Genomic DNA, 27,455 nt, shown 5'->3' on the forward strand with positions numbered 1-27,455 from the left:
TTTAACGTTGGGTTTCTGTCTGGTACCATCGTCATGATTGTTCAAAATATTTTGAAGTAAGGTGTCAGGACAGCAATCTACAAAACAATGTTTGAAACATTCTTATTCAGAGAATGTTGTTGGCTTCTATTTAACACTACCACATTTTCTCTGTGAAAATATCAAGACCCCTGAAAAGCTGTGATAAACTAATCAGCAGTTTCTTAAATACTGTAACATGCGTGGGGCTCAGTATGTAAAACCCGACTCTACTTAAATTTCTTTTAGAAATTATGGGAAAGTATAAAGTCAATCCTTCATTACTGTAGTTAATGTGAAAGGTCTGTAGTTTCCAATATCTGAGCTTTGATTTAATGACAAACGTTTAACAAAACATGTTGATACTGGGCACAACATACGCAGAATATCTAATAATGTGTGAAATACACTTCACAACAGTCTAAAAATTTTATTTATTTATTTACTTAGTTACTTGTTTTGGTGAAAAAAGAAGGAGAAACCCACTTTTGTTTGTCTCATTTATTGTGCTGCAGCCTGCACCATATCCAAGTTCCCACTCTGTGCAATTGAGTAGTATGTGGCATTGCAAATTTTATATTAAACTTCTTAGCTAAGCTTTTTTTCTTCAAGGAAAGGTTATTGTTATTTTATGATGGAACAAAAGGTGCATTTGCATGTAGACATAACAGCAGTGTTCACACAAATGACAACACACCACATCAACTGCAAACAAGACTACATAAACTATGTAGTCTGTCTTCTCTGCCCACAGAAGCGGTTCAATGTGCTACAGTCTGGAACCGAGCAACCGCTATGGTAGCAGGTTCGAATCCTGCCTCGGGCATGGATTTGTGTGATGTCCTTATGTTGGTTAGGTTTAATTAGTTCTAAGTTCTAGGTGACTGATGACCTCAGAAGTTGTCGCTTAGTGCTCAGAGCCATTTGAACCCACAGAAACTGCTAAAATGTTATACGAATAAGTGGGATGAGAGTCAATCCAGCACACCTCACTGCAAGAAATTGCAAAAATTATTTGCTTTTTATATTAGAAAGACAGTGTCAAGAATTTTCAGAATATATTTGCGTCCCAGCTAAAATTCCAGCGACGTGGGTAACAGAAGCCAAAAAAGGGAGATCTCTTTAGGAGATGAACTCCAGCTGGCAGGTGTGCTTCTGCTGTTCACTGACAACAGAGAAACAGGCAACAATGAAATTAAATTATTCTGCATTGTTGTTCTTTCATAGCACAGTTACGTCGAGTAATCCGAGTTGGTCGGTTCATTGCACTGTGTTTAAAGGAAAAAGTTTTGTGCTTGCATGGAGTGTTTAAAGTAAAAAGCTTTGTGCTTATGTGTAGTATGATTGGAACTGGATATAGTCTTTCTGTCTTTCATTTTACATTTTTTTTTTACAATTTTGTAAGTGCCTTAGCATGAATAATAGTGAAAAAATCAAACATGCAAAATTAAGTGGGGCAGCAGTTTGGAAATTATCAAAGGAAAGGCAAGAACAAGAAGCCAATGTTCTAAAAACGCTTGGCAGAGTAGACAAATTTTTCACAAAAAATGTTGCTGGTTCGACTTCGAGTTCAAGTAGTACAGATAATATTTCTGGTGCTGCAGCTGTTGTAAAAGAAGTAAATACAAAAGAAACAAAAGTTAAAAATGAAGAAAAGCAAATTGTTCCTGATTTCTAGCTTCACAAAAAACTAAGTGTCGAGTCAGACATTATAAAAAGACATAACCTCGTTAGTGATGATCCTACAGAATGGTGTGTCAATAAATCAACAATTGACATTCTCTTACAATGGGGCACTAATCAAAACTGTAAAGGTGATTTTTCTAATTCAAGAAGATCAATAGGTGATAAAACCAGATATTTGAACAAACATGTAGTTTACCGTCAACTTTTAAATGGTGAATCAACTTTGTGTGATTTTCTAGTATACTCCTGTAGCACCGGTGCAGTTTTTTGTGCACCATTTAAATTTTTCAGAGGGACGTCAATGATTGGTACTAATGGTATTGCAGATTGGAAAATTATTTCTAATATTTTATCTCATCATGAGAATTCACTTGAAGAGAAAAATTCTGAGTTATCACTCTTAACAAGAAAAAAGTCACTTGAAACAATAGGTAACCATTTTGAGTCATACGTTGAGGCAGAAAAAATGTACTGGTGCAGTGTGTTGAAAAGGGTGTCTACAGTAGTGAAGAAGCTAACAAGTCATGGACTTCCCCTACATGGACACGTTGAAATATTCCATTCATTTCATAATGGTCAATTTATGATGTCTCTTGAACTTGTAGCCGAGTTCCATCCTTTTCCCGCAGAGCACATTGAATGATATGGAAATCCAGAACAGAGACATACAAGCTAATTTTCTTCAACAATCTGTGATGAAATAATATAGCTTCTTTCTGAATGAATAAAAAGAATTATCATAAGTGAATATTTCTCTGTAGTAGTAGATTCTGCTGCAGACATTTCACATAACGATCAATTATCTTTTGTATTAAGATATGTGAACAAGAATGGTGAACCTGTTGAACATTTCCTTCTGTTTTTACCAAACGCGCTGGACACATGTCCAAAATCTTAGCTGAGGCTGGACTAAAAGGCCTGTCTACAAATTCCATTGATTCTAAAGAAGTCTTTCTGACTAGAACGTAAAAATTTAGAGTCAAAATATTTCTCCTACTATTTACCAACTTGTATGCCAAATTAGTGAGGAGGAAGGAAACCTATAGAACACTGCTGGACTCCTTCACAGTTTTCAGTAACCTTAAGAACAGTTCACCTGATGATATTGCTGTACGTGCAGCAAAACTCCAAGCATAATATGACACAGATTTAGAACTTTCCTTCCCTAGTGAATGTGTACACTTCGCAGAGCTTTTTAAATCTTCTCAGATTAGTGATATACTAGTTGAAATGAGTAAATTTTTATGAAAAGAGAGGTTACAGTTCATGTTTCCGAATGTTGACATCGTTCTTAGAATATTTCTACGTATGGTGCTTACAACTTGTTGGACAGAGCACTTATTTTTGTCTCTTAAAAGACTGAAATCATACCTATGTTTTGTGTTGTCTGAAGAGAGATTGTTCATTCTTCACATCAAAGCCAATTTCCTAACTGATAACTATCTGAACTATGAAGATATGTTCAGTGAGTTTTCTGCCATCAAAACCAGACACAAACTTTGCTGACTGGTGAGTTTCTTTATTCATTCATATTAGTTTTAAAAATTAAAATTATAATGTGATTTTTATTATAACTTAGAGAACATTCATTTGATTTATAACCTAGGTATTACCTGTTTATTTTACAATTGCTGATGGCAGAACATGGAACTAAATCTCGTTTACATGCAGACATGACCGAAGGCGCCTGACAATACTAAACAATACCCGAATGACCCAGGCCACTCAGCACTGTACAGTCAAGTCATACTGCTACTGTAGTATAACTGATGCGTATTCTTGGCATCTGCTGAAATGTATAGTTATTGCGGAACTATACATTATTGGAGAGTTCGCTCAGATGAAAAACTGTTAATAAATAACATAGTTCAGTTCTGTCAATAAATATATAAAAGCTTTGCTAATACCATTAGAAAGAGCTATGGTGACAGCAGTAGCTGCAGTACAAAACTGTTCAGCCCTTACATGGATTAAAGGTATTATGTACACTTATTATTTGCTCATGCACCGAAATCTTTATTTCATTTTCATTTCCTACACTCCTACACTTTCCTATAAATTCACGTATTAATACTGAATGTGTGTTTTTTTTTAGGCCTTAAAAGAAAATTTATTTTCCTTTCTGTTATCTTTTGACAGAATAATGTGTTAACTCAATGCAGTTTTAGGTTTGTTTTATTCACTGCCATTCACCAAGTACAGTTCAGGAACCATATTACATTTTGATTGAGCACAACTAGACCACTGACATGTCCTTCAGAACAACGAATAGCAGCATGCAGAAACAAATCACAGCACTCCCACCCAAAATGGAAGTTGTGAAGTGATCAGGTGATAGTTATTATTTAAAACTTTTTTTTTTGGGGGGGGGGGGGTTGCATATAATATGGTGTTCCTAGGAGCACAAATTTTTTTAATCTGCCACTGGGTTTCATATCGTGTTGATGATGAACTCTGTAAGAGATTGGATTGGGAAAGGATGCAGAATTAAAACATACACCTACAAAAAAACAGCCTTCCTGGCTTTTGCCTTAAGTGATTTAGAGTAAGCAAAGCAAACGTAAAACTCACTGGCCAGATGGCAATCAGAACCACGATCCTCTTGAATGTAAGTCCAGTGTTATACCCCCTGTGCCTCTTTGCTCAATTTTGTGAAATATGGGTATATCCAATCATGCAATGAAGATCCTCATTATCTGCCATCACAGTCACCTCTTTCTTTTATGGGAAAAATATACCATAGTAATAAAAGTAGTAATGATAGTCACTTCCGTAATTTGTTTTCCAGATCTAAGGTTTAGCTATCTATAGAGTACAGTGTACATACCTCTGTGTGAGAAATATTTTTTTTTAATTTCAGATTTGAAGATATTACTCAAGACAAGGAAATCCTTAAGCTCTCTAGATATCAGAGGTATAAACTTCCAGAACATGTCAGAAATCTTATTTCCAATATGAGCAAGTAAGTACACCTTGAAAATACACCTTAATTAATGTAATATAACAAATATAATACATAATGAATCAAAAGAATATCATGTAGATAGAGACAGAAGTTATAATTATTTAACAAAGACAGGTAGCCATAGTCACAAACATGAGATTTTGTGTTAGTCACAGTTCAGATTCCACAGAGCACTCTTTACTTCTCACCTACTAAGATTCTTTTGTGCCCTGCCTAAGACATTCAACTGTGTAAATCAAAGTGTTCTTTTATAGAAACATAAGGTTTATGGCTTTCAGTGTAGTATTGCCAGACACATTTAATATTAAAAGTGACATACTACCTACCTTTAGGAACTAATAGTTCCTGCAGATCCTGCAGTGGTGAGCACTTCTTTTTTCGACCTTCCACAACTTATCCCCCTCTCTTCCTTGGGAAAGGAATTGTTAGTAACAAAAGTTATGTAGTATGTCCCTGACAGAGTATAAATAGTAGTCTTTGCTGGCGAAACAAGCACCATAATCTAGTCCAAAAGAGGGGCAAAAACAGAAGAGACAAGAATGAAATATTAAGAAAAATTATTGATTGGTTCTTGGAAAACAGCCTGTCACCTAACACAGCTCACTTTTATCTGAGCAAGGTGGTATATATTATCATCAACAACAGTGGAGTCTATGGGAAAGAAAAATATCTAAAACAATGTTCAAAATTCCTGTGAGAGCATAACTGCTCTGATACTGAGTTGAATACCACATGTTGGATATCTCCTCAAACACCTGAGGTACACAACATTTTTTCTACATGTAACTCTCGTTTTAGCAATGAAAGCCTTAGAAAATTGGCTTACTTTGCCTTCTTCCATATATGAACATAATATGGAGTAGTTTTCTGCTTCATTTCTACACGTAGACACTAAGCATTCATTGAACAGAGATCTACCTATCCTCAGACGTAATACAGGCAACTATTTTTTTGAATTGTGTACACTGACAACAGCCCCTCAATAAATTCACTCTCTCATAAAGATTGTTGTGGAAAGCTGGTCACAATTTGAAAATAATAGTATTTACACATGTTACACTACAAACGAGACCAATCTCCACTATCCACAACTCAGTCTAACCCTTGCACAAAATACTGGACCACCTCTTCATGAATCTGAAGTGTTGGCAGTTACTGGAAGTTTTAAAAATAAATTGACATAATTTTTGCTTGACACTCATTGGTGAATATCTGAATAGATAATATTTGTATGTGGTTGGGTTATGCTTTAGTGACTACACATACAATAATAAGTATGTGAATAAAATGAAAATTACTAAATGAGAAAACAGTTTAGAATTTCCATACATTGTCCAAATACAATCCATCAGATGTGCATGCTAGTCCAAATTCAATGCTACCTCAAATGTTTGATCATGCCTTCACCTGCAGCTGGGCATGCACTGCTGTGCGCTGTTGTGGACAAGTAGAATCATGATGGTATTGCCAACTGAGGTGCCAGTATAGTATTAGTAACAATGTAAGTTTGCCACAATATTTATTAAATTTGATTGTGTGTTAAGAAGCAAGTAAAGCAGTTATAAGTGAACAGCATGTTACCATCTCTTGAAGGGGGAAAAGGACACTGTCTAGAACAGTATGATCACTTACCTAATAGCCAGTATGTCCACCATTGGCACAAACAACAGTAGTTCAGCTACATTTGCCATCCAGACAATCACAAACTTTGAGACGTCAACGTCTCAAAATCTGCTTACTTTGGCTGCTTCCATTCACTTATGTGTTATTGAATAATCTCCTGGGGCACTTCACCACTCTTGAAAAGCCTTGCAAGTCAGAAAAAGATTGTCCAAATTTTATGTAAAGTGCCTCCATCGCAACCTTTTTAAGCAAATAGGACTGCTAACCACTACTTTAAAATATCTCTTTTCAATCATGACATTCATGCTTCACAGTCCTTCTCAGTATGAAATGTATGAAACATACCATCATCATAATACAAGAAGGAAATGCGACATACACTGTGACCTAAAAAATTTGACTCTGGTGCAAAAAGGTGTAAAATACACAAGCACAAAAATCCTCAATGTGACTCCAAGCAGTATCAAGTGTCTACAGGGTAATACTATTTAAAAGTATGCTAACGGAGTTCTTGGTTGAAAAAAGTTTCTATTCTCTAGAAGAATTATGTAGCAGAGATAGCTAAGATTATTTACTACATATTGTTGTGTATTCCTGATTCAGTATATCTTGCTGCTGTAATTAGATTAATTGGTGATCTATAAATCAAGGTGATAGCCACTTTTACTGTGTAAAAATTGTTTAGATAAGATATGAAGATAGCACCTTAACCTTTAATTAGAACTTACTGATTGCATTACTTTATTATTAGTTTCAATCTGTTTTCTTAATCTTTGTTTATTGCCTGCTGGAAACAAATGTAATTATGAATTAAATGTTTTAACTTATTCCACATACATGCATTTCCAAGCAAAAATGGTTCTATGGAATACATACTGCATAAAAATAAAAATCGTGGCATGGAAGCAATGAGGCCAAGGTAGTCACTTGAGGGAGATGGCACCACATCTACAAATACAAGTCACCTAATTCCTGTAAATTCCAGGGAGGGGGCAATAAGCTCTGATGCTTCAATAACTTCCCAGATGTGTTCAGTTTGTTCAGATCTGATGAGTTGGGGCCCAAAACATCAACTGGAACTCACCATCATATTCCTCAAACCAGTTCATCACACTCTTGGCCTTGTGACAAGGTGAATTATCTCATAGAAAATGAGACTGCCATCAGGAAACATGGTCATCATGAAGGAGTGTACATGGTCTGCAACCAGTGTACAATACTCCTTGGCTGTCATGGTTGCTTGCACAAGCTCTATTGGACCCATGGATACCCATGTGAATGTTCCCCAGAGAGTAATAGAGCTGTCACTACCTTTTTTCTGTCCCACAGTACAGGTGTCAAGCAGCTGTTCACCCATGAAGAGGACAGATTTGCACCCTCCCATTAGCATGATGAAGAATGTATTGGGATTCCTGAGACCATCCAGTGTTCTGTCACTGCGCCAACATCGTAGCTCAAACTGTCACCAGGTTAGTCCACAAACTTTAATTGTGTGTGATGTTCCAACCCCCTCCCCATCGCGCTCACCTCATCCAGTGCCATGTGTTTCAAACAGTACTGCTATAAACATTCCCCCTCTCTCACCCAGCGGCCATTGTGGCCCAACGTGTGACACCAGCACTGCTCTTTCCCACGCCAGTTGTCCAGTCCAGTGCAAGGTTAACAATGGACAGTCACCGCCCATTCCCCTTTGCTCGGTGCTGCGTGCACACCCACCCCCTCCACACAAGTGCATGCCGCTTTCCCGTAAGAAACATGTGACATTTGTGCTACCTTTCCCCACTCGCACTAATGGCTACGCCCTACTCGACTGAGCTTGGTGCCAGGACGTTAACCAGTCTCATGTGCAGTTCTCAGTTTCTTCCATCACTGATGGAACGACACACAAGACAGTTACCACTGCCGGCCCTCCTATTAGGCATAAGGACCGATGACTCAACCCTATCAAGGTGTGTGTGGCCCGGCAACAGATCAGTGAACTTTTGGCAGCAGGTGTTCTGCAACCTCCAGACAGCAACTGGTCTTCACCAATCCACCTCGTCCGCAATCACGATAGATCTTTTTGAATATGCAGTGACTACAGATGCTAAAACGCTTGTACTGTCACAGACAATTACACAGTGCCGAACATCAATGACTTCACTCATATGTTATCGGGCGCCACAATTTTCAGTGTTGTTGACTGTAAACAAGCCTACCATCAGACTCCCGTGGCACTGGAAGACATTCCTATACGGCTATTATCACATCGCTTGGTTTATTCCAATACCACTTCATGCCGTTCAGCCTAAAGAATGTAGCGCAAACATGACAATGTGTCATTGACTCTATCTTGCATCAGTTCGAGTTTTGCTTTGCTTATCTGGATGACATTCTCGTTTTCAGCAGCTCAGTGGAGGAACATGAAAATCATCTCTCTACGGTCCTCCAGACCTTGAACTCCAATGGTGTCAAGGTAAACAAAGACAAGTTTCAGTAGCGCCAGGTGTCAGTCTCTTTCCTAGGTTACACCATCTGTGCTGATGGAATACAGCCTCCCAAATCTCATGTGCAGGTCATCACATCTCTGCTGCCCCCGGCTACTTACAAAGAGCTATGCCATTTCCTCAGCATCATCAATTACTATCGTCGCCATCTGTCTTCCACTGCCGCTGATCAGGCAAACAAACTTCCGGTATCAAACCCATCTCTTGGACTGCTCCGATGGTAGAGGCCTTCAAGGCTCTGAAGTCTTCTTTAGCTCACACTGTGACACTCGCCAACCCTGACCTTTCAGCCGAGTTATTCATCACTAGAGACGCCAGCGACATCGCGGTGGGGGCAGTGTTGCAACAACGCAAGGGCAACATGGTTTCTCCTGTTCATTTCTCCTCCAAAAAACTATCTACTGCTCAGAGAAAATATTCTGCATTCGATAGGGAGCTCCTTGCTGTTTAAGAGGCAAGCAAACATTTCTGCCAGAATGTCGAGGGACATTCGTTTTTCGTCGTTACTGATCACAAACCACTGGCAGAAGCGTTCTGCAACCCACCTGAGGACCCACCCCCTCGATGTTACTATCACTTTGACCTGGTTTCTCAATTCACAACGGACATCCGTTATGTCAAAGGTGCAGATAACATCACTGCAGATTTCTTCTCACAGATCACTGCTGTTTCCCACATCGTTGATCTTTCTGATCTGGCCTCCTCGCCTCTGGGCAAGTTCGACATTCCCACAGGACGATTCCATCACATACATATTGATCTGATCAGGCCTCTTCCTCCTTCAGAGGCCATAGATATATCTCATCAGCTATCAACTATTTGTCTTGCTGGGTCGAGGCTGTCCCTCTCCCTATCATCACTGCGGAGACGGTAGGCAAGGCTTCCATGGCTTGTGGATCGCTCGTTTTGGCTCCCAGCCACTATCACCACCAATCAGAATCAACAGTTCAAATCCTTCCTTTTCACCACCCTCTGTGAAATACGCACTACCACCTATCACCCACAAAGCAATGGGTTGGTGGAGAGATGGCACCACGCTCTCGAGATATCCCTTCGATGCCATGATTGTCTGGTTGGAAGCTCTCCCGTGGGTGCTACCTGGTCTATGCTTGACCTATAAACCTGACCTACAGGGGACTATATCCAAATTTGTTTTCGGGAAGAATCTGGTCCTACCGGGGGAACTTATTCTTCCCCAGGTTAGCAAGGATCTTCCCTCCTCACCAGATTTCATTAGCCAGATGCACACGCATTTCCAACAAACGCGTTTGCACCCACCCATCAGTCACTCTCTGTCTGAGACTTATGTTCCTACTACATTCTCTGACTGCTCCCACATCATGCTGCATGATGTTGTGGTTAGGCAGCCTTTTCAACCTCCTTATCTTGGCACCTACAAGGTGCTGCAGTGGGGGACATGACTTTTGATATCATGATTAAAAACCCCACACACAGACAGTTTCTCTGCATCATCTGAAACGGGCTTTCATCAACCCTGATGGTCTCTCAACTGCCACAGTCGGACTCCGCAGACGGTCCATCCTCGATTGAGAATGAAGAATTTCTCCCATCAACCTCACTGCACACCTGTTCCACCGAGGACTGTTCGCCACCGTTTGTTGGTTTCCCAACCTCACCTCCTGTTTCACCCTGTGCAGGTTTTATTCCCTTCACCTGCAATGTCAGAGACACGCACACACCTACTATCAGTTTGTCCTGCAGCGTGCCACCACACTGAGTGAACGACATTTCTATAGTGACGTGTGACGACCAAGTGCTCGTTCTTTTTACAGCTACCGAGGTCCCGCAATCGGATGATCCCTTACACATCAACACTGCACACAACCTCACACTCCCACATGAGTGTGACTGAGCATCTCTATGTGCTTTCCTTTCTATGGACGGCCCCATAAACTTGAGGGCCACACACACCTACACCATGCCACTGACCGCCCCACCCACTTACTCCCCGGCCCGCCACTGTCTCATCCAGCCACGATGGCTGAATGACTATGAAGTGGACCTGCCTCTCGCCACTCTGCCTGCACACAAACAAGACTGGCAGTATGAGTATGTTTCAAGACTGGCAGTCTGTACCATTTCTGCTAACCACCCAAAACCAGAGGGAATCTCCTCCAATCCAAAGTGACACACATCATTGGTACCAACATGGGCCACCACCTGCAGTTTGCTACACTCTGTACTCTTCATGACATCTGGAAGCACACTTTCCACATCTGGAATGACTCCCCCTGGTATGCACATGTAGTGCACACTGGCTTCCTTCCCCTCCTGAGCAGCCATGTTCCTAGAGGGCCCCATTACACACCTAATGCTGGAGCTCCCAACTACCATAAACCCACCCTCAGAGAAGGGTCAATAACTCAGCTCACATCTGTAAACAGCAATCATAGTTCCTATCCATTACTGAAGTAGCTCCTATTTGAAGCTCATAAAAATATGTAATAAAGGAACAGTGTACTCGCCTTATTAGCAGCAGGAACTTGTGGTGCTATCTCACTCACAGTCTAACTAACACTGAGCTGTTCTAACAAAAACAAACAGCCGGCCAATGTGGCCGTGCGGTTAAAGGCACTTCAGTCTGGAACCGCATGACTGCTATGGTCACAGGTTCGAATCCTGCCTTGGGCATGGACGTGTGTGATGTCCTTAGGTTGCTTAGGTTTAAGTAGTTCTGGGTTCTAGGGGACTGATGACCACAGAAGTTAAGTCCCATAGTGCTCAGAGCCATTTGAACAACCAAAATAAACAAAAGCCTGTAAGATATGAGGGTCGATACAAGGGTTGATAACACTGTACGCTACAGTGTTATTAGAATAAAATGTTGTGCCTAGTAAGCACACAAACATGCAAGAAATTACAAAAATAAACTTGTAACTTCACAGATAACTGATAATAAATCACTCCTGTTTCAAGCTCACAAAAATATGTAACAAACGAATCGTGTACTCCCCATATTAGCAGCAGGAACTTGTGGTGCATTCTCATTGACAGTCCAGCCGACACTGAGCTGTTCTAACCAAAATTAGCTGTCAACAGTTTTCTTTCATTTGTCTCAGATACATGACCATGATATGAGTTTCCACAGAACCTAATACTGCTCTTTCATTCCCCTGGACTGGGAGGGCTGGCCAAAACACAAAATCACATCACTCTCACTCCATGTGACCAGGATTCCATATCATGGTTAGGTATATGAGAAGATTGGAAGAAAAACAGTTGACAGCTAATGTTGTTCCAGGACATTTTCTACTGAGAACTTTAGGCACTAGATTAGTAAACTGGAGCGTGTATAGGAAGTATCCATTATAGTATATACTGTACTGATTGTAATGTAGGACAAATGTGTATTAGTTAATACATTGGTCAAACAGGAGGACCTTTCTTACTAGATTTAAGGAACATGAAGATACTGCTAATTCCAGGTCAACTTTAACCATGAATTTGATTGATATTTAATCAGGATGAGTTACAACAAAAATTTAATCAGGATGAGTTACAACAATAGTCATGGGTGACTGGAACTCATCAGTAGGAAAAGGGAGAGAAGGAAACATAGTAGGTGATTATGGATTGGGGCTAAGAAGGATTTAAATTGTAGGACATTTCCAGGGGCAGATGTGGACTCTGACCACAATCTATTGGTTATGACCTGTAGGTTAAAACTGAAGAAACTGCAAAAAGGTGGGAATTTAAGGACATGGGATCTGGATAAGCTGAAAGAACCAGAGGTTGTACAGAGTTTCAAGGAGAGCATAAGGGAACAATTGACAGCAATGGGGGAAAGAAACACAGTAGAAGAAGAATGGGTAGCTCTGAGGGATGAAGTAGTGAAGGCAGCAGAGGATAAAGTAGGTAAAAATACGAGGGCTAGTAGAAATCGTTGGGTAACAGAAGAAATACTGAATTTAATAGATGAAAGGAGAAAATATAAAAATGCAGTAAATGAAGCAGGCAAAAAGGAATACAAACGTCTCAAAAATGAGATTGACAGGAAGTGCAAAATGGCTAAGCAGGGATGGCTAGAGGACAAATGTAAGTATGTAGAGGCTTATCTCACTAGGGGTAAGATAGATACTGCCTGCAGGAAAATTAAAGAGACCTTTGGAGAGAAGAGAACCACGTGTATGAATATCAAGAGCTGAGATGGCAACCCAGTTCTAAGCAAAGAAGGGAAGGCAGAAAGGTGGAAGGAGTATATAGAAGGTTTATACAAAGGCGATGTACTTCAGGACAATATTATGGAAATGGAAGAAGATGTAGATGAAGACGAAATGGGAGGTAAGATACTGCGTGAAGAGTTTGACAGAGCACTGAGAGACCTGAGTCGAAACAAGGCGCCCGGAGTAGACAACGTTCCATTAGAACTACTGACGGCCTTGGGAGAGCCAGTCCTGACAAAACTCTACCAGCTGGTGAGCAAGATGTATGAGACTGGTGAAACGCCCTCAGACTTCAAGAAGAATATAATAATTCCAATCCCAAAGAAAGCAGGTGCTGACAGATGTGAAAATTACTGAACTATCAGTTTAATAAGTCACAGCTGCAAAATACTAACACGAATTCTTTACAGACGAATGGAAAAACTGGTAGATGCGGACCTCGGGGAGGATCAGTTTGGATTTCGTAGAAATGTTGGAACACGTGAGGCAATACTGACCTTATGACTTATCTTAGAAGAAAGATTAAGAAAAGGCAAACCTACGTTTCTAGCATTTGTAGACTTAGAGAAAGCTTTTGACAATGTTGACTGGAATACTCTGTTTCCAATTCTAAAGTTGGCAGGGGTAAAATATAGGGAGCGAAAGGCTATTTACAATTTGTACAGAAACCAGATGGCAGTTATAAGATTCAAGAGACATGAAAGGGAAGCAGTGGTTGGGAAAGGAGTGAGACAGGGTTGTAGCCTCTCCCCGATGTTATTCAATCTGTATATTGATCAAGCAGTAAAGGAAACAAAAGAAACATTCGGAGTAGGTATTAAAATTCATGGAGAAGAAGTAAAAACTTTGAGGTTCGCTGATGACATTGTAATTCTGTCAGAGACGGCAAAGGACTTGGAAGAGCAGTTGAACGGAATGGACAGTGTCTTGAAAAGAGGATATAAGATGAACATCAACAAAAGCAAAACAAGGATAATGGAATGTAGTCAAATTAAGTCGGGTGATGCTGAGGGAATTAGATTAGGAAATGAGACACTTAAAGTAGTAAAGGAGTTTTGCTATTTAGGAAGTAAAATAACTTATGATGGTCGAAGTAGAGAGGATATAAAATGTAGACTGGCAATGGCAAGGAAAGTGTTTCTGAAGAAGAGAAATTTGTTAACATCGAATATAGATTTATGTATCAGGAAGTCGTTTCTGAAAGTATTTGTTTGGAGTGTAGCCATGTATGGAAGTGAAACATGGACGATAACTAGTTTGGACAAGAAGAGAATAGAAGCTTTCAAAATGTGGTGCTACAGAAGAATACTGAAGATTAGATGGGTAGATCACGTAACTAATGAGGAGGTATTGAATAGGATTGGGGAGAAGAGAAGTTTGTGGCACAACTTGACTACAAGAAGGGATCGGTTGGTAGGACATGTTTTGAGGCATCAAGGGATCACAAATTTAGCATTGGAGGGCAGCGTGGGGGGTAAAAATCGTAGAGGGAGACCAAGAGATGAATACACTAAGCAGATTCAGAAGGATGTAGGTTGCAGTAGGTACTGGGAGATGAAGAAGCTTGCACAGGATAGAGTAGCATGGAGAGCTGCATCAAACCAGTCTCAGGACTGAAGACAACAACAACAACGAGTTACAACAGGTTAACAGTAATTTGGCAATGTAGCTGAAGAAATAGAAATTCTAAATGGCCTTCACTCACACCATTTGAAACTACTAATAAATGTATAGATTTGTACTATAGGAATATTTTAGCTAGCTGTGACATACTCGAGATTAACATTCAAGTTAAGTTTTTCTGTTTGGTCACTTTCTCTTTTAACTATAATTTTGTTAACTGGTTTAATTTTTTTCTGTTACATTGCTTCATGTGGTGGAAGCACATGTTCATGCACTGTATCCTGATGTGCACATTCTCTTCCTCCCCAGTATTTAGAGTACCCATACTCCTTTAATTTGATTTTCCCATTCATATGACAACCTTCCACCTATCATAACTAGACAGAAAATTGTGGTTTCGTCGCATGTGGTGCGTGCTCTTGCTGGTCTCTCCCTTCAGTTGTTAAGCTGGTGGTTGCTGTCACTTTCTTATGAAAGTGTCTTTTACATATTGTATTCTGCCCCCTCTTTTTAATATATTATTATTTGTTAGGTGCTTCATGTTTCTGTAGATAGAGGTTTTATAATTGATTTTGTTTTGGTAACTCCTTAGATTCCCTATCGTATAAAGTGGGACACAGAGTTTTTGTTTCACAGATGCATAGGGTAGAAGACAGCCTTAGTACAGCAATGCATTATGCAAGTATTATCTAGTCATCAGTTTACTGTTAAACTTTCATTTGTGAATTAGTGCTTTTTATAACAGTTTCCATTGTTACTGTGTATGCTAGAAAATGGTTGCAAACAATAAAATACTAGTTGTTCTACAACTGTTGTGATTTCTTCACTTTGAAAAAAAAATAATAGAAGAACAAGTAATTCATTTCTGGAACAAAAATGGCATGTTCCGTCCCATAGCTGTGTAGTGAATGAAACTCACTCAGTGGCGTCCACATCTATATTCACCACTGGTGATAGCTCACTACTGTAACATGCTACTTCAATAATGTGTACATAGTGACTTGTTGTCTGGATGGACATCTATCATTATTCTGAAGAAAATGGCATTGAAGGGTATATTCATATTACTAAAGTATAACTTCCGTATTTTCAACTTTTCAGATATCAGGATTACAACATTTAACATCCATCCCCCTTGAGTCACTAATTTCACCTAAAAAGTCACCTTTCTGAAGCATTGTAGAGCATGATATTATTCCAGTGCACTACATCTTACTGCCAATCACCCACAAGAAGAACCACAAAGATAACATTTGAGGCAAAGAGTGTTAGATGATTTACATTACTGTCAAAAATGTTATTATGGTCAACTGATACATTATTTAGCAAAACTTAGTAAAATAAATTGACAGATTTTCAGAAGTCATTCTAATTACATATAATATCAATAGCTATGTGTGAAATAATGATTTTTGGTACCCATAGTTTTATATGAACTTTTCTACTTATCAATGAAATTATAGATACCGTACCTATTAGTATCAATGGCTTCAACATGTGTATCCATTTCGATTACATCACACTACTCAAAATTATATTCCACACAAATGTTTTATAAGTACATTCAGTATAAAGTACTGTTTATAACAAGTCTGATTACATTGTATGTCTGTCCTGAAAATAAATTGTGTGTTTGCTCCTAAAGGTGTAACTTTAATATTATATTAATAAATTAAGTAAACTTTTATAAAATGTAAACATAATTGGCATATACAAAAGTAAAGCTGTTGCAAAGGAAACGAACCTTTGTAAAAATGTGTGTTGCTTCATATTCTCACATATTAATACATTTGAAGTTAAGTGCATGTACATGTACTGTATGGCAAAAAAAGTGAAGCAGCCAGAAGACATGGTCAGAAGCCAATGTAACTTTGTTCATATACAGATCATCTGCAGGTCTGTAAGTGATTCAAGCTGCACGTTTCTAACAGCTAGAATAGCCAACAGAATGCATTAGCATTGTTCATGTTTAGTGTGCCTATGAGGCCTGGCAGAAAATAGGAATGGTGTGAATAATGTCAGTGTTGAGTGATCACACTGAAGGAGATGGAGATGTAAAATATGTGTGTGACACAGTGTTAACAGCAAATGACAGAGTTTAAAAGGGTGCCTCAGTGTGGGTTTCCATTCAGCCGGCTGGAAAAATCAGACAATATCCAGATTTTTGGGGTATTCAGATGTGACAGTGGCCCAGTGTCGGACTCCATGATTTCATGAAGACAGGCATCCTCACTGTCAAAATAGTGGTCAACCACTTCTGACCATGATGGAGGATTACCATACTGTGCAATGAGCACATTGTTGCCCTTTCACTTCTCATCTTCTCATCTGATAACAAGTAGTGGAGTTCTTGAAAAATTCTATGTTATCTCACACCATTAGTCAAAGACTGGCAGCAGTCAGTCTGGTGAATTACTGTCCCATGGATAGACGTCCTTTAACACCACATCACTTGTGGTTGAATTTGGAGTGGTGCTGCAGGTGGAAAGCATGGACCTATGGATGTATGATCTCATATTGTGTTCAATGATCAATCACAGCTTTGCGCTACTGTGGATGACCATTGTTGGTGACTCGGAGATAACCTAGAAAGAGGTTCCATTCTTCCAATGTTTAAGAAAGGTACATTGGTATTATTCCTGGAATAATGGTATGGGATCCATCAGGTTTTAGTCCACAGCTGGCACTGGCCTAGGGATCTCTGTTGGCACAATGGTTTGTCATGGACATAATGTGTCCTCATTGTTACTTTTCATGCAACTGTACTTTGGTGCTGTATTTCAACAGGACAATGCTTGTCCACACATGACACATCTCTCTATGAACTTGATTTGACCTCGTAAGTGCTGAAATAACCTCAAGTACCCATCCAGTCCATGAAGTTTCATTTTGTTTCGTCCTTCCCTTCTACAGGATTCACTTTTTCTGTCAGGCAGTGTATTAACAGGAATAAAATTAGCTTACTGTGTAAAAATTCACTGCTATAGAGTCATAAAATTCTTATTAAGCATAGAACAGAGATACAATTATTCATTTTCTTCAGTGCTTTGTGTATAACAATGTGTCATTTGATAAGGATCTCTCATGAAAATCATTGTACTGAAACTATGAAATAACTGTCTACTATCACATTTTCTTCTGTTACCATAATTCAGTGTGAATGTTAGGTTTAATACATAATTCTCCAACATTTTCATTTTTATACCATTACTATTCTCTTTAATTTGTATATGCTGTCTCCTAATTTATTCTCTTATTTACTTTTTATTTTAGTTACACTGTTACTTGTACCTCCATGGTGATCAATAATAGTCCTTATGTTACCTGTTCCAGTAATAAGCCACAAAGAAGTTTGTAATACTTACACATTCCTGCTGTGCAATGCCATAATATCTCCCAGTCTTCAGGTATTCAATGACTGGATAGTTTCCATTGGTACTCGGTATAACAACCCATGATTTAAGACATTGCCATTGTGTTTACTGTTGTACTCATGTACTCACAGAGACTTGTTTCTGTTATTTGTGAAGGTCAAAGATAAAAATTCCATGTTATGTAAATTACCACAGGATAAATAAACAAATTAATCTGATTGAACAAAGTCAGTAATCAGCTACTTTCTCAGAAAGTGTAATTCTGAAAGTTAAATTCTTCTATCTTCTGCAAGGACAACCCACATTTGAACAGTATTAAATGACCTGAAATTTGAAATAATTTTACTGTAGATAAACATATTAATACACTACAAGGAGACAGAAACAAGAGAAATGCAATAACAGTAAAATAATGTGGGTCTTTTGATGAACAATTGAAAGCATTCTGATTTGAACCACTGCAGACTTCTGTACAACTGAGAAAAGAGAAAAAAGATTGGAGCATGAAGTACTGTAAGGCAGAGAGAACTAATCTGGTAGTTCCTAAGTCAAGACTATTTGAACTAGACAGAAACAGTAGTATGTCATGCAAATAAGATATTAAAATATGAACTACCAATGTAAAATCCCGGATGGCATAACAATGATAGGGCAGATGCCACTCACCACATAAAGTTACACACACACACACACACACACACACACATATTTGTGACTACTACCATCTCCAAGCACTAAGGCCCAACTGTCAGTGCAACTGAGGTGAGCAGCAGTCTCGGCTGCAGTGGGTAGTGAAGATGCAGACGAGGTGTGGGATGAGGAGGAAGGTGGGAGAAGATGGTAGTACTGTCTGTGGGAGTGTGCAAGAACATGGTGAGGACAGAACAGTGGGCTGCTAGGTGCAGCATTTGGAGGCATTGGTCACCTTAGACACACCTGCAGTGAGGCCTCATCTACTGGAAATGACAGTAGCTGTGTGTGTACAGGGGGGGGGGGGGGGGGGAATTATCTATGTCTGATGAAGGACTTCGTCTGTTAGTCTGACAGCTAAATAATGATTAGCAGTCTGTTTCATTGTGCCTGTCTGCCACACAATACCTCCATGCGATGAGTAGCATCTAACCTTTCATATTATTGTAGGTATTAAAGTGTCTAATAAGTGAGATTTTAGTAGCCACTCTCAAAAAATTTCCATTGATAAACATTCTCTTATGGAAGCCTGAGTTTGTTCTGGCATACATAATGTTCAGATAACTTATAGGAAAGCAGCTGGGTGATCTATAACTGAAACTGTGCTTTCGATTGTGTTTGTCTATCCACCCGTTCCAGTAGCTTTCAAACACAAAATGTATCATTTGTAACCTTAACTTTATGCATAATTTTTAAAAGCCCTGAACAGTTTACAGGTTTTGCAGATCATTTTGTTTGTCTTCCAACTTTCCACATCAGTCATAGCCTATATATTACCTGGAAAGCTGTCTGATAAAAATCTAAATGAAGTGAAATTAAAATATTGGAATTCTCATGATATTTATGGAACACTCCATCAGTTCTTGTTAGAACATAGGCATACTAAAAACTTGAATAAACATTATTAATTTTCCCCTGTAAAATTTATTTAATACTTCATTATGAACAGCTTTTCAGCTTACTACTCCTGCTGTTTACACTAGGAATGTTGCTGTCCACATTCTGTTCAACAGTAAAGATAAGTCTCCACCTTTAGACCAGAGTAGAATTTAAAGGATTTCCTGCAATCCATGTGTAAAATTATATATAGGTCAGTCAGGTAGGCTTATAACTATTAGACTGACTGGTCATGAAAGGAATGGAAGACTGAAAAAGAAAGATGTTGTTGAGCATGCTCTAAATGCACGTCATTCATATGACATTAAATGCAACATTCTCCATAGAGGAAGTAAAGGCAGAAAGCTAACATTACTTGAAATCTAGGATCTTCATAAGCACCAATCAAAGAATCCTTCCCTGCTTCTTAATGACCGAACACAGCTCCGTTACTGACCCTTACTAATGTAGCATCCACTTATTATTGCTCTCACCATTTGCTAATATGCTTGTTATAACTGTTTCGCATCCAAATCCCATAAACTCCTTTCTCTCTTCTGCCCCACCCCCTCCCCTCCGTTTTCAACTTTTTCATCACATTCACAGTTTGTCCATATAACATTATGGTCTGTGCCATTACTCACTTGTACAAAATATTTGGCTTATACATTCCCTACTTTTAATCTTTGAATATACTGTAATATAAGATTTATTTGTTTAGTCTTTTTGGTACTAAATTTGTATCAATGTAGTCACAAAATTTCACATATCTTTGTACAACAATCTTTGTACGGCTATAAATTCTCACTGAAGTTATGTGGACTACCTGTTTGCTGTTAAGTTATCAGATGATGGCCTAGAAAGTTGAAACTTGGTTCATAATGTACTATTAAATAAATATTTTTGTGGAACATTAATACTATGTGATCAAGTTTTCCATACTAGAATTCTAAGAAATTAAGGTAACCTTTAATGTATATGGTTATTTAATTAAATACTAATGTAATATTGTTTTCTTCCTGTTTCAGCCATAATCTAATTCCTTTCAAAGAAATAGAGGAATCAATTGAAATGAAAAGACTAAAGCATTCCATAGATAAATTCAGACAATTCCAACAACAGAATCCTACTTATCATACAAAAATATGTGACAACCTAACAAAACTAATTTAAATTACTTCCATGAAATCAAGAGGTTTGTACAACATTTTTCTGCCTCGTAAAGTAGAAGAAACCTTACTCACTAGCAAAAATGTTTATTGAAAGTAAAAGACTGCAGCATTCTTTGGAAGTACTCAATGATTTTAGATGATACCTTAAGATGGGGTAATATTGGATGGAATTTTAATACGCCTTAATGTAGCTTTACAAAGAATATTCAATTCATGCAACAAAAGTACATGATATTTGGAATGACATTGTAGAATAATATAATCAAAGAACATGAACTGGAAATGTTTTTTAAGTATCCAGATCATAACAAATAAAATTGCCTGATGTTACCCAGTATAATGGGGTAAGTTTGGATGCTCATTGTATTTTCATTTAAAGTTCCATATAATTTATAGATGTTCAGAAAACATTTGAAACATGTTTAGAAAAATATTCACACAGATATTTAGAAAATATTTGATTAATAATGTTAGTCTTCTTATAGAATAAATCATAAATCTACAATATGTTCTTAGTGAATAAAAAAATTCATCTTTTCTTCTTTTGGAGTTGGCATCATTCTGAAAATTTGATGTTTGTTTGCAATATCATCATCTGGAGTTTCAGGTAAAATAAGACCAGATTTTCCACCTTAAGGTGGATGCAGAATTCTGACTTCCACTTCTTTTGCACTCACTTCTGTTATGATTCCAAAAACCTACCTGTTTGGCTCTTTCCTTTCAATTGTGTCTATTCTCCAATGCTCAGTTGCTACGTTAAATTTGCCTGATGCCTTTTCTTTGATAGTTTTCTTGATCTTATAGTAAAGACCACCTTATCAAAATTCTGAACACAATTGTACCTCAAACGACATTGTGAGACCCATAATTTATTTGTAAATTCACATTTTTTTCTAACATTTAAATAAGTAAATTATAAGGAAATTGTGCTTGTCAATTTTTTTCTTCTAGTGTAGTGATGAAAGTATTTGCCTAATGACAACTAACAATAATTGTACACTGCACTGAAAACTGCTATACACCATCTTCTCCACTTCCAATCGCAAAAGGGTGTGTGTTTGAATCTACTTTACAATATGCAAGGTGTAACCAGCAAAATGCTTGTGCAAAGTAAAAGCCTGCATCCAGTGATTTCAATGTAAGAAGCAAAATATGCTGTTCCTGCCCCAGTGTACTCCTGTGTCTGATATTTCCCCATCTTAAGGTATGTACGGTGCTTGGAATAGTATCCTGTATTCTTACAGGAATTTTATTGGTTCTAATTAGAAAAAGAGTCTTGTAGATATATATTTGGAAATAAATACTTGTTGAGATACAAGCCATTCTATCCTACAATAATCATCTGTTTGTTTGTATTTGTATATGTATTTATTTGGTCCATTAAATCTTATATGTACAGAGCAGCACATCAGCTGTTGGACATGCCCATGCAAATATATCTTCATGTTAACATGATGTTTCCTACATAAATGAATACATTTTTTTCATTCTGACTTTTAATTAAACTACTTTAAGTAGAAAATTATGACTGAAAACATGAATAAACTAATATTATTGATTAGCCTTTACATGCTACAAGTAGTTAGTTTCAATTACAAAATATTTTGGTAAGTGATGAAGAGTATGGCTTATACACTTAACATTAACTTTCTTAGGCTCTCAAAGATTTTGGAGGAACTCTTCCTGGCTATAGTACCAGCACATTAATAAAATATTCTTTTACTACTGCTTTGAATGTTTTAGGTCATTGATTACTTTAACTGAATTGATAAAATCAAAAACTCCTTATATCCACTACCACAAATGTTTGGGGAGAAGCAAAAATGTGATTATTAGAAGGAACAGTGATTGAAAGTTGTTAAGAAAAATCCCACATTTTCTACTACATAGTATGTTATTCTAGAACCATAATACTGTACATACCTATTGTAGGAGCCAAAAGAATAATATGTATAGCTGTTTCATAGAGGTTTCTGTGTGGACAATTGCAACAAATGGCATTTTAGAGCAATTTATTAATGCATTGACAATATTACAGCGTACAATATGTGCTGCATTGTAAACCATAAGCTTTGTGCAAAATGTCCTTCCACTTGTAGTTTGTGTAATTTCAGTTTAGCCTCCTTTATAATGCCACATTTACATTTGCTGCAAATACCTTTCCATCTGTTTCTTGGTGATTCTACATCACTTGTATTATTAATGCTTTAACAGTGCAGCAGTAGCTAACTAAACAATGTAATAATGCAATGAGAACTAAGTAGAATATTAGTTGCACTATAGTCATATATAATAAAATAGAAAAAACTTCCACATGGGAAAAATATATTAAAAACAAAGATTTCAAGACTTACCAAGCGGGAAAGCGCCGGTAGATAGGCACAATGAATAAAACACACACACAAAATTTAAACACACACACAGAATTTGAGCTTTCGCAACCGGTGGCTGCTTCGTCAGGATAGAGGGAAGGAAAAGGAAAGATGAAAGGATGTGGGTTTTAAGCGAGAGGGTAAGGAGTAATTCCAATCCCGAGAGTGGAAAGACTTACCTTAGGGGGAAAAAAGGATAGGTATATACTAGCGCGCGCAAACACACACACACACACACACACACACACACACACACACACACACACACGCATACCCATCCATACATACACAGACACAAGCGTGCAAGTATATACCTATCCTTTTTTCCCCCTAAGGTAAGTCTTTCCGCTCCCGGGATTGGAATGACTCCTTACCCTCTCGCTTAAAACCCACATCCTTTCCTTTTCCTTCCCTCTATCCTGACAAAGCAGCCGCCGGTTACGAATGCTCAAATTCTATGTGTGTGTTTAAATTCTGTGTGTGTGTTTTATTCATTGTGCCTATCTACCGGCGCTTTTCCGCTTGGTAAGTCTTGGAATCTTTGTTTTTAATATATATATATATATATATATATATATATATATATATATATATATATATATATATATATATATATATATATATATGACGATGTAAATAAAACAGAAAGAAACTTCCACATGGGAAAAATATATTAAAAACAAAGATTCCAAGACTTACCAAGCGGGAAAGCGCCGGCAGACAGGCACATGAACAAAACACACAAACACACACACAGAATTACGAGCTTTCGCAACTGGCAGTTGCTTCGTCAGGAAAGAGGGAAGGAGAGGGAAAAATGAAAGGATGTGGGTTTTAAGGGAGAGGGTAAGGAGTCATTCCAATCCCGGGAGCGGAAAGACTTCCCTTAGGGGAAAAAAAGGACAGGTGTACACTCGCGCACACACACACACACACATATCCATCCGCACATACACAGACACAAGCAGACATATTTAAAGGCAAAGAGTTAAGGGCAGAGATGTCAGTCGAGGCGGAAGTACAGAGGCAAAGAAGTTGTTGAAAGACAGGTGAGGTGTGAGCGGCGGCAACTTGAAATTAGCGGAGGTTGAGGCCTGGCGGATATCGAGAAGAGAGGATATACTGAAGGGCGAGTTCCCATCTCCGGAGTTCGGATAGGTTGGTGTTGGTGGGAAGTATCCAGATAACTCGGATGGTGTAACACTGTGCCAAGATGTGCTGGCCGTGCATCAAGGCATGTTTAGCCACAGGGTGATCCTCATTACCAACAAACACTGTCTGCCTGTGTCCATTCATGCGAATGGACAGTTTGTTGCTGGTCATTCCCACATAGAAAGCATCACAGTGCAGGCAGGTCAGTTGGTAAATCACGTGGGTGCTTTCACATGTGGCTCTCCCTTTGATCGTGTACACCTTCCGGGTTACAGGACTGGAGTAGGTGGTGGTGGGAGGGTGCATAGGACAGGTTTTACACCGGGGGCGGTTGCAAGGGTAGGAGCCAGAGGGTAGGGGAGGTGGTTTGGGGATTTCATAGGGATGAACCAAGAGGTTACGAAGGTTAGGTGGACGGCGGAAAGACACTCTTGGTGGAGTGGGGAGGATTTCATGAAGGATGGATCTCATTTCGGGGCAGGATTTTAGGAAGTCGTATCCCTGCTGGAGAGCCACATTCAAGGTCTGATCCAGTCCCGGGAAGTATTCTGTTACAAGTGGGGCACTTTTGGGGTTCTTCTGTGAGAGGTTCTGGGTTTGAGGGGATGAGGAAGTGGCTCTGGTTATCTGCTTCTGTACCAGGTTGGGAGGGTAGTTGCGGGATGCGAAAGCTGTTTTCAGGTTGTTGGTGTAATGGTCGAGGGATTCAGGACTGGAGCAGATTCGTTTGCCACGAAGGCCTAGGCTGTAGGGCAGGGACCGTTTGATATGGAATGGGTGGCAGCTGTCATAATGGAGGTACTGTTGCTTGTTGGTGGGTTTGATGTGGACGGATGGAGGTCAACATCTAGGAAAGTGGCATGGGATTTGGAGTAGGACCAGGTGAATCTGATGGAACCAAAGGAGTTGAGGTTGGAGAGGAAATTCTCGAGTTGTTCTTCACTGTGAGTCCAGATCATGAAGATGTCATCAATAAATCTGTACCAAACTTTGGGTTGGCAGGCTTGGGTAACCAAGAAGGCTTCCTCTAAGCGACCCATAAATAGGTTGGCATACGAGGGGGCCATCCTGGTACCCATGGCTGTTCCCTTTAATTGTTGGTATGTCTGGCCTTCAAAAGTGAAGAAGTTGTGGGTCAGGATGAAGCTGGCTAAGGTGACGAGGAAAGAGGTTTTAGGTAGGGTGGCAGGTGATCGGCGTGAAAGGAAGTGCTCCATTGCAGCGAGGCCCTGGACGTGCGGGATATTTGTGTATAGGGAAGTGGCATCAATGGTTACCAGGATGGTTTCTGGGGGTAACAGACTGGGCACGGATTCCAGGCGTTCGAGAAAGTGGTTGGTGTCTTTGATGAAGGATGGGAGACTGCATGTAATGGGTTGAAGGTGTTGATCTACGTAGGCAGAGATACGTTCTGTGGGGGCTTGGTAACCAGCTACAATGGGGCGACCAGGATGTTTGGGTTTGTGAATTTTAGGAAGTAGGTAGAAGGTAGGAGTGCGAGGTGACGGTGGGGTGAGGAGTTTGATGGAGTCAGGTGAAAGGTTTTGTAGGGGGCCTAAGGTTCTGAGGATTCCTTGAAGCTCAGCCTGGACATCAGGAATGGGATTACTTCGGCAAACTTTGTATGTAGAGTTGTCTGAAAGCTGACGCAGTCCCTCAGCCACATACTCCCGACGATCAAGTACCACAGTCGTGGAACCCTTGTCAGCCGGAAGAATGATGATGGATCGGTCAGCTTTCAGATCACGGATAGCCTGGGATTCGGCTGTGGTGATGTTGGGAGTAGGATTAAGGTTTTTCAAGAAAGATTGAGGGGCAAGGCTGGAAGTGAGAAATTCCTGGAAGGTTTGGAGAGGGTGATTTTGAGGAAGAGGAGGTGGGTCCCGCTGTGATGGAGGACGGAACTGTTGCAGGCAGGGTTCAATTTGGATAGTGTCTTGGGGAGTTGGATCATTAGGAGTGGGATCAGGATTGTTTTTCTTCGTGGCAAAGTGATATTTCCAGCAGAGACTACGAGTGTAGGACAGTAAATCCTTGACAAGGGCAGTTTGGTTGAACCTGGGAGTGGGGCTGAAGGTGAGGCCTTTGGATAGGACAGAGGTTTCGGATTGGGAGAGGGGTTTGGAGGAAAGGTTAACTACTGAATTGGGGTGTTGTGGTTCCAGATTGATGCCACTTCCCTATACACAAATATCCCGCACGTCCAGGGCCTCGCTGCAATGGAGCACTTCCTTTCACGCCGATCACCTGCCACCCTACCTAAAACCTCTTTCCTCGTCACCTTAGCCAGCTTCATCCTGACCCACAACTTCTTCACTTTTGAAGGCCAGACATACCAACAATTAAAGGGAACAGCCATGGGTACCAGGATGGCCCCCTCGTATGCCAACCTATTTATGGGTCGCTTAGAGGAAGCCTTCTTGGTTACCCAAGCCTGCCAACCCAAAGTTTGGTACTGATTTATTGATGACATCTTCATGATCTGGACTCACAGTGAAGAACAACTCGAGAATTTCCTCTCCAACATCAACTCCTTTGGTTCCATCAGATTCACCTGGTCCTACTCCAAATCCCATGCCACTTTCCTAGATGTTGACCTCCATCCGTCCACATCAAACCCACCAACAAGCAACAGTACCTCCATTATGACAGCTGCCACCCATTCCATATCAAACGGTCCCTGCCCTACAGCCTAGGCCTTCATGGCAAACGAATCTGCTCCAGTCCTGAATCCCTCGACCATTACACCAACAACCTGAAAACAGCTTTCGCATCCCGCAACTACCCTCCCAACCTGGTACAGAAGCAGATAACCAGAGCCACTTCCTCATCCCCTCAAACCCAGAACCTCTCACAGAAGAACCCCAAAAGTGCCCCACTTGTAACAGAATACTTCCCGGGACTGGATCAGACCTTGAATGTGGCTCTCCAGCAGGGATACGACTTCCTAAAATCCTGCCCCGAAATGAGATCCATCCTTCATGAAATCCTCCCCACTCCACCAAGAGTGTCTTTCCGCCGTCCACCTAACCTTCGTAACCTCTTGGTTCATCCCTATGAAATCCCCAAACCACCTCCCCTACCCTCTGGCTCCTACCCTTGCAACCGCCCCCGGTGTAAAACCTGTCCTATGCACCCTCCCACCACCACCTACTCCAGTCCTGTAACCCGGAAGATGTACACGATCAAAGGGAGAGCCACATGTGAAAGCACCCACGTGATTTACCAACTGAC

The 27,455-nt window shown here is 39.6% G+C and overlaps 1 protein-coding gene across 3 annotated transcripts in view; it reads left to right on the plus strand.

Moving 5' to 3' along the window:
- LOC126278962 (uncharacterized) overlaps positions 1-27,455 on the plus strand; it is a 297,991-nt gene that overhangs the window by 256,282 nt on the left and 14,254 nt on the right. For all 3 annotated transcript variants that reach the window (XM_049979247.1, XM_049979246.1, XM_049979248.1), the window contains 2 exons: positions 4,565-4,666; positions 20,554-20,720. In XM_049979247.1, coding sequence (XP_049835204.1) covers positions 4,565-4,666; positions 20,554-20,698 — 247 coding nt within the window. In that variant the 3' untranslated portion in view covers positions 20,699-20,720. The remainder of the gene's footprint in view (positions 1-4,564; positions 4,667-20,553; positions 20,721-27,455) is intronic.

The sequence above is a fragment of the Schistocerca gregaria genome, chromosome 6 (assembly GCF_023897955.1).
Source record: "Schistocerca gregaria isolate iqSchGreg1 chromosome 6, iqSchGreg1.2, whole genome shotgun sequence".
Taxonomy (NCBI): Eukaryota; Metazoa; Arthropoda; class Insecta; order Orthoptera; family Acrididae; genus Schistocerca; species Schistocerca gregaria.